Genomic DNA, 10,298 nt, shown 5'->3' on the forward strand with positions numbered 1-10,298 from the left:
GATCAAGGGTAAGAGGCACAGAGAAACAAGGACGCCTGGAGCTAGGGAGGTCCCGCCTTTGTGAAGTCAGGTGCAACTCTCTGCACACAATCAGCAATGACGATATATAGAGACAATCGGTTTTTGGTAAAGGCTTGGTGTGGTCAGTATCTTAGACACTGACTCAGATGATTCAAATGACAAATTAAATGGTGTCAAAATGTATTGGCCAAGCACAGTTGTCATTTGGAGTGTGTATTCTTCATTCGTTAATTCAGTTCAGTGTGAGTTGCTTTAAAAGCTATTTTTAATTAATATTTGACCAACTCTGCTCTGTGATTTGTTTAAAAGAAAACAGTAGTAGCCATTTTTGTTTCTAACAAAACATTTATTTTGACTGCACAGTTCATAGAGAAAAAAAAAAGAGAAAGGCCTGGAGGCCAGTGTCAGATGATGAGTCACAACCTTTGTTATGATCAGTTGGTGTACTGTGTCTAAGGCAACACGCAAGGCTTTCACAGGAAAACACATCCTTTCTCCAAAAGCTCCAGAAGAAAATGGATCAGTAGGTTAGGGACACAACTGTTACTCAAGCTGGTGGCTTAGTCAACCATCAGTTATGTAGCTTTAGCGTCAGAACCTCACTCAAAACGCCGTTTTAAAACGATACTGACTGTGGTCACGCCAATAGCACTGAGCAGTCTAAGGTAGCCGAAAGAGCCAATGATAATCAGTGTTTCCAGACTTTCCCCATCACATTGTTTTAGTCTTGCTCTAGTCTGCTATGACTCTTGGTTAGAAGAGCACTTAAGACGATATTAGTTGCATTCAGAGTAAAAGGTGGCTGAGACAGGCTTCGCTGTTCTCTGAGGTGTTACTAACTCGTACATGAGGTAGTAGGACACACACTCTGAGAACCTTTAAGCTCAAGCAGGTGTATGTACACACACTTTAAAAGGTTCTTACAGACTGCTGAATAAAGGTAAATAACTGAAGGAAAGGAAAATATTCAAGGAGGTTAATGTCTTAGCTTCTCAATCTAAGTGTGTGTGTGTGTGTGTGTGTGTGTGTGTGTGTGTGTGTGTGTGTGTGTGTGTGTGTGTGCGTGTGTGTGCGTGTGTGTGCGTGCGTGCATGTTTGTGTGTGTCTTTACCAGGGGACTCTCAAGTGTGGCATTTCTCCTAAACTTTGATTATTACAGAGCACTACTCCAAACTCCAACTCCAATAATTTGAATAGAACTGTTTGTGGAACATTTTTGAATCACATCTCATTATAAAGCTTCAGAATGCACTATTGTCTCCGCAGGTAGAGGGGTCAGGACACAAATACAGGTGGAGGGGTCAGGACACAGGTACAGGTGGAGGGGTCAGGACACAGATACAGGTGGAGGGGTCAGGACACAGATACAGGTGGAGGGGTCAGGACACAAATACAGGTGGAGGGGTCAGGACACAGATACAGGTGGAGGGGTCAGGACACAGGTACAGGTGGAGGGGTCAGGACACAGGTACAGGTGGAGGGGTCAGGACACAGGTACAGGTGGGAGACAGACAGCAGCTCACAACAGCTCTCCTCTGCTGCAACCAGAAGACCATGTTATGGGGACAATGGTCCTGTAGATGGCAAGCCTGAAAAACAACAACAATGAGAAAATGAGAGAGAATATGAAAGTAATTTTATTAAGGTAGAAAAAGTGTTTGCCGCTTACATCACTTAGCCAGCCAACATTCTAGATGGCATATAAATGTAGAGTACATGGATCTCCAAGTGTCTTAACCTTCCTTTGGAAAAACATCTTTGGTATTCTCTGCTTAACCGTGGCATTGGTTTTCATTCTCATTCTCTCTCTCTCTCCCTCTCTCCCCCCCCCTCTCTCTCTCCCTCTCTGCTCCCCCCCCTCTCTCTCCCTCTCCCCCCCCCCTCTCTCACCTACTGGCCTGCGTCCGTAGCCTGTTCTGCGGGCTCCTCGATCTTCGAAGCTGCTGTCTGAGGAAGAACAGAGAACAGCACCTCAGCACCTCCTCTCACATCCAACTACAGTCTCTTTACAACCAACAAGGAGCAACAGCAGCAAGAATCATTTACTATTATCCACTATACTAACTACTACTGTTGTTGTTGTTATTATTATTATTGGTTTTATTTATTTTATAAAAGTAGTTCAATTGCTCAGGTTGTTGCCCTTTGTGTTTCCTGGTTGTAAGGTTGTGGTAAACTACAATGATTGCAATCATGTTAACAGCTGCAGCATCCATGGGCCATTCTGGTTAGTCGGATGGCTGTCCAGGTTGCATGTAGTATAAATGTGAATGCAATTTGTATGGCTAGACATGCAGATGAGTACTTAAAGATGCGAGAATAAGTAAGAAACAGCATTAGAGTTAAATAATATCGCCATTATCTGAATTTACCAACCAAGTATTTTGAATAGTGAATGGCAAGCTATACTTATTGTGTTCTGCTCCCTGGTGCAGACTGTTTCATCATAAATGGATTCCTTTTATCCCAATGCCTTGCTGATCCTTGATACCAAGCCAGCAACCTGGAGCCTAAAGGGCCCTAGACATATTCTGACCATGCTGGAATGAGGCTTTCAACAGTGCTGGCTAGGGTAGGTTGCCAGAGGTCACCCTTGTTCTCAATTGCCTGTCTGGCCAGTAGTTAGTACCCAGACAGTTGTCTAGGAGACAGGAGGGGAATTCTAATGTTGTCCTTCCTTCACTATCACCATTCTAAAGTTGAAAGTCTAATCATCAGACTAAACTTTGAATTTATTGACAAAAGTCCTGCTTTCGTGTTTATTGGTTAATTGGCCTCAAATGAACCCTTGCAAGCATGTCGGCGGGCAGACGCAGGCGTATGTAAGTTAAAGTTTTGAAGCCTTCCATTAGGTGCATGGCATGTCTTAAGATGAAGCATAGGATCATGCTGAAAGTCTGAGCTCATTTTAGCACCTCCGTGTAGAGCTGTTCATCCTGGCCACATCCGCGCAAGAGGAAGAGAAACCATTAAAAAACATCGTCATTCACAACAACATAATTCAAGTCATAATCCCAAAGAAAAGGCAACCACCGGCATGTCAGTAAGAGAGCAGTGCGGTGTTTACCGGGTTGACCAGTCCAGTAGAGGCTACCACAGACTCCAGTCCCTCCACAGTCTTCTCTGATACCTGGTTCGCTCCGGCCACTGCTGATTCCCCCACAAGTTGCGCCTGCTCAGTCGTCTTCTGTGCGACTACGGACATTAGAGGTTATTTGTACTCACGCTGGAGAAGCAGTGAAAGGCAAAGTTTTGGCTATGGGGCGTCTTTCTCACCTGTGTTCACGCTTGAAACCACCCCTTCCTTCGTCTTTGTTCCTATGATAAAATCGCAAAGGTTAAAAGCATAAAGAATTATTTTTCAAGGCTTCTTTTTGTTCAGATTGAACCTTAAATATAACAAAATCTTTTGTTTAAAGTGGGAGAAACAGCGTGCTCTGCTGGGATTGGTTCTTCCTTTTCTTTTCTCTTCTCTGCTGTATCCTTCCGCTCTGGGGGAGATAGGCCCATTACACCCTCTCCCACAGTTCAAGCAGCACAGAAGCGAGCCACTCTATTTTACCCAGAATTCACAGTTTCCCCTCTCTGCTCTGAGCCTGCGAACCCTTCTGAGGTGTACTGTAATAGTATAATGATTCGATTAATTAGCTAGTAATTAATCAGTAATTAGCCAGCAATTAACCTGATATTAGCCTGTAACAGGAAGGCTAGCCCTCCTGCTGGCCTATTGTCAGGTTCAGTGGAAAAGACCCATCTTAACACGAGAGGACCCATGTTAAGCCAGCAGGATGCTGCTGTGTGGAAGCCGTTGGAGATTACGCCACCTACTAGATTAAATGGAGGAGGCACTTCTGTTGTGTGTCTGCACACATCTTGTGTGATGATGTACACCAAGACGATGCCCCATTGCCACACCACATAGAAAGAGTGGAAAATACGGCAGGAGTGGAGCACTAGAGAACACGCCTGCAGATGGAGCACTGGAGATCATGCCCACGGGCGGAGCACTGGAGATCATGCCCACGGGCGGAGCACTGGAGATCATGCCCACGGGCGGAGCACTGGAGAATATGCCCACGGGTGTGGAATGTACCTCCTCAGCTCTAATGCTCAGTAACATTAGACATGTCTAATGTTTCCGAGTCCGTCAGAGTGCATGTGGCTCTGATGACACCGTGAAGGGAACTCCGTGATTGGCTCTTCACGTCCCCAGGCACTCTGCTGCATGAACACAAATTTCATCATCAAACTCACACTGCAGTAACTTGGATTGACAAATGCTGCATCAGCTGCATCGACTGCTGACCAGTGGTCAGCGCCTGTATGCTCCGGGAGTATGCTCTGGGAGTATGCTCCGGGAGTATGCTCTGGGAGTATGCTCCGGGAGTATGTTCTGGGAGTATGCTCCGGGAGTATGCTCCAGGAGTATGCTCTGGGAGTATGCTCCGGAAATATGTTCTGGGAAACAGAAAAGAGTGACTGCGTCCTGATGCAGTGGATGCATGTAAGACTGATGCAGCTGTGTAGTTGAAAGAGGAGACGTCCTGCACTGAGTCCTGCACTGACAGACAACCTCATGCTCCGTCTAATCACACAGAGACATGAAATTCAGCTATTACTACTTACTGTGGGAGAACATCGCTGCTGTGGGGAATCCTTATTCTCAACAGTATAAAACACAAAAAATCATTAGGAATGCATGTTCTAGAACCTGCTTTTAATTAAGTAAATATACAATAATAACATAATAAATAAAGACTGAGGCTGTTGGGCTGAAGTTCATTGACTGTGCCCAGCCAAGCCTGTTGGTCTCTGCTAGTCCCTGAGGCGGCTGCATCCTGGTCATTGTGGCGTGAATCGATTGCATCTCTCTGTCTCTCCACCTCTCCACCCACTGCGGTCAGTAGGAGGCACGGAGCTAAACAGGGACCAGGGCAAATGCGCTATGACACTGCAGAATACATCAGGCCTTTGGCAGTGTGCGCATGTGCTTGCGCATGTGCTTGCGGATGTGCTTGTACGTGTGTGTGTGTGTGTGTGTGTGCGTGCTGGTCAATATCTAAATTACCCAGGCCTGACTAATCTGTGCTGACTAATCAGGCACTGATCTGTGTGGCGGTGGACACAGCACTAACCCCCAACCCCCCTTTTAATTTGTCACATTCATGCTGTTCATGTCACAGTTATAGGGTCACAACACACTCCAGCTCAGATAAAGACCCTAGTGTCTGCGTCCAAAGAGGCTATGAGAGTGGGCGCCCTAGAACAGGCTTTGATGAGGTTTGGTTTGGTCTTTTTTTTTCAACTACAGAGTTCCTCTTGTTCCTCTCGATATCAAACCACCAGCTTTGTAGATGGTAGCAACTAATAGCTCTGTTATCAGAAATGGAAAACTAAACATCCTATTTCTCTGGAAACTCTCTGTACTTCACTACATATTTTGAATATCTCTGCATCCCTTACTACAGTAATTACGTTCCTAGAGTCTTTATATATCTTTATCTATCTATCTATCTATCTATCTATCTATCTATCTATCTATCTATCTATCTATCTATCTATCTATCTAAATCTTTTTTAAAAATCCAAAAAACTTTAATTCATCAAAAATTAATTGAGATTAATGCAATTATTATATCAAGAATAACTTATATGATCATTTTAATGCAATTATCTAACACAAACATTTTAGTTCTAAATCAGTAACCCCTACACCAGACACTGTGTGATATTTACATGTAGGTGTTAGAGAGGCTCTGTACCCACCGACATACATGACACCTTCCTTGGTTTTCGCCGCGGCCTCCTCCACCCCGGCCTTGGTCTTCTCGGCGGCTGCCACCACGCCCTCCTTGGCGATGGAGAATCCCTTCTTAAACACGTCCATGCTGAGACCTGGTCTGAGCTGTGTCCTTCAGCTGGGGCTTTACTGCGTCTTGGAGCTGCTCACTGGAGCTGCGCGAGTGTCTGCTGGGCTCCTGGCAAGTGTGTGTGGTCTTGTGCGCCAATGGGATCCGGTCTTATGAGATTGGGCTGGGCACTTAAGGATCAAACAGACAGAGACGCCCTTAATGAGGAGAGCAGTGGAGTTTAGGGGAGGGAGGGAGGGAGGGAGAGAGAGAGAGAGAGAGAGAGAGAGGGTGGGGTAAAAACAAGTAAACAAGTGGCTAAAAGGAATGTAGGGAAGTGGCGCAAACAACAGCTAAAGACATTGTTTGTTCTCTTTTTAGCATTTATAATGAATAACACTCCATTGAAATGTTAATGTGTTGGCCTACAAATCTCTATAAATTTGTCAATAAACAATTAATAAAAATCAAGTGTGATTATTGCAGGCTGGTGACCCTCTCAGGACTTGAAATGCCAGGTTCATAAATAGGCAATTCTTCATTATTATGTTAAACTTTAACTCAGAAGCTGTAATGCCAATGACAGGGCACATTCATATCTAATTTAAAGGGTATAATGGATGAATATTGTTCATTTCAATCTAATGTAAATCTATCATAGTTTAGCGAAAAGAAAAAGAAAAATGCCCCAAATTTGTACCTTAACAAAGTAACACTTCTTTGGTGTCAGAAATCCATAGTTTTGTCTTGGATTCACAAGGGTAGAATGTTAACAAATAAACCTTTATAGTTTATATAAACCTGAATGGAGGAATGCATGTTGCAAAGCTGAAACCAGTAAAAGCAACCATCTTAAGGTCCATTATCATAGCTAACAATATGTCATAGAATTAAAAACCAACAAACACACACATAACTGAGTCTACTTGAAGGGGCAATCAGTCATTTTACCACCAAAAAGTATCAAACAATATTTATGAAATGGATTATTTTTTATTTTTACGTAACTTTTTTCTATAAAGTGCAGTTGAAATTTGTAGTCCCTGAATGCAACTAGTTTATGCTCCATAGTGCAGGTGCTCTACATGAAGGCAGCCATGTTTAAAATAGATTTAGTACAGAATCTTTGACACATCCAGGCAACTAGGTGTTAGTATAACAGCTGTTTCATAATTAATTAAGAATCACTGGCAAAAAGGGCTTACTGCTCCTTTAAGCACTCGGTGCCATTTGAGATAAGCATGTATTGACTTAGACATGCAGTTCGCACAATGATCATTTGTGGGAGGAAGCCTTTTTCACTACACATTAGCTTTGTAACTAAAGATGCTTTTGTATAAAGTCAGTTATTCCTTTAATTAATATGAGATCTAAGAGCATTGTGTAAGCTGAGGAAGTGAATCAGGGACTGCTGTGCCATAATTAGACCCTTTAAAGCTGTGCATGACAGCAAAGTACAAATAAATATGTTCATGTCTTGTCACATCATTGTATTCAACAAATGGAATGCCTTCTATGATGTGTAGCATACACATCGTACACCCATTCATGAGCTATCTCTGAATGAGCAGGTCCAGCTCTGAATGTATGAAAGCCTGACACACCAGAGGGTCTTGGATGTTTCACTGGATTGTATGGTCTGAAGAGCAGGAGGTCTGCTGCTTTGGGGAATGTGGATAAATAGATTAATTCATGTAATTAAATATTTCCTTTTTTAACTCATCGTATCTCATTGCATTTTCTCAAAAAGTCCAACACAAATCCTCAGGGTTATTCTGGCACGTCAGACTTGCCTCAGTCTGGACAACAAGCTCAGCCAGCAAAAAATATCCTCTAAATATTTTAGGGTCTTTGGCCACTCGCTGCCCAAGGTAATTGGACGATAGGCTGCATGCAGCTATATATAGAGTGTTGCATTTGTCAGGAAAATGAGAAAGTGTAAATGGATCCTGGGTTTACTGGGTTTACTGGCTTCGCTGAAGCTCTCAGCAGTCTGCTTGTCGGGTTCCTGGATGCAGCAGAGATGGTGGCCACAGCAGCACGGGACCTGGCCCCAAGCATCTAATAAAGTCCTGTGAAAATCAGTCCCCACTCTCTCATGAGACACACCAAGGCCAAGCCTTGTCCATGGGCTTGCGCAAACTCAACATTAATATAATGATCTTAAGCTAAGCTTTATTAGCAGTTGAAATTAGCAGTAGTGTAGGATTGATCTGCACAAGCACACCTTCGCTTTATATACTGACGCTAAAGGATTCTGCACAAGCTTCAATGACGAGATTAGAATAAAAATGGATAGGTTTTTATATATACACAGTTACGTGCAAAATAATAGCAGTCTAACATCACTAAAGTATTTAATTACTGATTCTGGCAGAAAAGATAATACAACATGGGAAAAAATTCATGACTAGGTGTAGCCGAGTAATGGGCAACCAACAGAATCAACAGTCATGACATGCACGCTGCTAATTGGATGTAATTGACTCATTTAATGAAAGGGGTGTGTTCAAATTAATAGCAGTGTGGAGTTCAATTAGTGAGATCATTCATTCTATGAATAAACAGGTGTCAGTTATGGCCCTTATTTAAAGAAGCAGGATAGCAAATGTTGTACCTGCTGGTTTTAGCCCTTGCTCAGTGAGTGAAATGGGCTGTTCCAGACATTGTACCGAAGGAAAAAGAACTTTCATCAAGAAGTTGATTGGTGAGGGGAAAACATATAAAGAAGTGCAGAAAATAACTGGCTGCTCAGCTAAAATGATCTCAAAAACTTTAAAATGGCAAACAAAACCCGAAACACGTGGTAGGAAAAGAAATACTACCATCCGTGTAGATCATAGAATAACAAGAATGGCAAAGAAGCATCTAATGATCAGCTTCAGGGAAATCAAAGATGATTTTCAGTTACCTGTGAGTACTGCAACAATCAGAAGACGCCAAACTATTTGCAAGAAACCCTCGTAAAGTACCATTGCTGAAGAAAAAAAAAAAAAAGTGTTGAAAAGGTTACAGTTTGCCAAAGAACACACTGACTGGCCTAAAGAGAAGTATCACAACATTCTATGGACAGATGAGTGCAAGATTGTTCTTATTGGGTCTAAAGGTCACAGACAGTTTGTGAGATGACCCATAAACACTGAATTCAAGCCACAGTACACTGTGAAGACTGTAAAACATGGTGGTGCAAGCATAATGGTTTGGGGATGTTTTTCATACTTTGGAGTCGGACCCATTTATCGCATACCAGGCACCATGGACCAGTTTGAATATATCAAAATCCTGGAAGAGGTCATATTGCCTTATGCTGAAGAAGCAATGCCCTTGAAATGGATGTTTCAGCAGGACAGCGACCCCAAACACACCAGCAAGCGGGCAACATCCTGGTTCCAGACCAACAAGACTGATGTTATGAAGTGGCCAGCCCAAACCCCAGACCTCAGTCCGATTGAGAATTTGTGGAGTGACATCAAAAATGCTGTTTTTGATGCAAAACCCAAGAATAAAGAAGAACTGTGGAATGTAGTCCAGTCAGCTTGGGCTGAAATATCTGTTCACAGGTGTCAGATGTTAGTTGACTCACAGATGTAAAGCAGTTATCAGAAATAAAGGTTATACAACTAAATACTAGTTCAGTGATCAACAGAAAAGCTAAATCTATAAACAACTTTGTTTATACTGTAAATATTCAAGTTTGTAAATGAAAATGAAGATGCTGCTATTTTTTTGAACAGCCAATTATTCTTTTTTCTTCATTTTCAGTTTAAAAATTCATATTTCGTTCATGTTTTCATTTGGAATTGAATGCACAGTGCTCCCAGTGCCGTTGTGTATATAGAAATAAAAACTATTATGAGGATTGACTTTTTTCTCAGTTGTTTTTAACAACTATTATTTTGCACATAACTTTTTTTTTCAAAGAAATTTTTTTTTTTTTTTTCATATTTATACATATATGAAAAAAAACCAAACTAATTTCTCTGAAGCTTCTATGGTCCAGTCCACACAACCCCGGTTGTGTTTTTAATTGACTTTGATTCAGTTCCGAAGAACGCTGACTAAACTAACACGCCTGCTTTCAATGAATAAAACCATTAACATGCTATTCTGTGTAATGGTTCACTTCACATTTGGCAAAGCAAAATGGTGCAATAATTTTATCCTGGCGTTCTCGTCAGCCCCACCCCTCCACACACACACATACATACACACACACACACACACACACACACATACACACACACACAGGCTTCTTTTTTTACTATTTTACATTTAGCGATTTTCTCATGTTACCCTCATTTTCTCATACTGTCTCATTTTATGTCAGCCCTTATTGTGCTACATTAAGTTCCCCTTCTTCTCAGACCACTGAACAGCAGGAGGTTTTGTGACTAAGTGCATACAGCAACCGCCTGCCCTCACTGTAAG

General features: G+C 42.3%; 1 protein-coding gene across 2 annotated transcripts; it reads right to left on the reverse strand.

Annotated features, from left to right (window-relative positions):
• Positions 1-346: 346 nt before the first annotated feature.
• sncga (synuclein, gamma a) lies at positions 347-6,065 on the reverse strand. 2 transcript variants are annotated; one of them, XM_027000523.3, is made up of 6 exons: positions 5,788-6,063; positions 3,298-3,339; positions 3,089-3,216; positions 2,937-2,957; positions 1,912-1,968; positions 347-1,610 (listed from the first exon to the last, which is right to left on the reverse strand). In XM_027000523.3, exons 1-5 carry the CDS (start codon positions 5,906-5,908, stop codon positions 1,912-1,914), a joined length of 369 nt encoding a protein of 122 aa, XP_026856324.2. In that variant the 5' UTR covers positions 5,909-6,063; the 3' UTR covers positions 347-1,610. The 2 variants fall into 2 exon arrangements, with proteins under 2 accessions (XP_026856324.2, XP_026856325.2); XM_027000524.3 differs by lacking the exon at positions 2,937-2,957 and having other exon boundaries at positions 5,788-6,065.
• Between the last annotated feature and the right edge of the window lie 4,233 nt (positions 6,066-10,298).

Source organism: Electrophorus electricus, chromosome 12, assembly GCF_041902795.1.
Source record: "Electrophorus electricus isolate QZ-2024a chromosome 12, ASM4190279v1, whole genome shotgun sequence".
NCBI lineage: Eukaryota > Metazoa > Chordata > Actinopteri > Gymnotiformes > Gymnotidae > Electrophorus > Electrophorus electricus.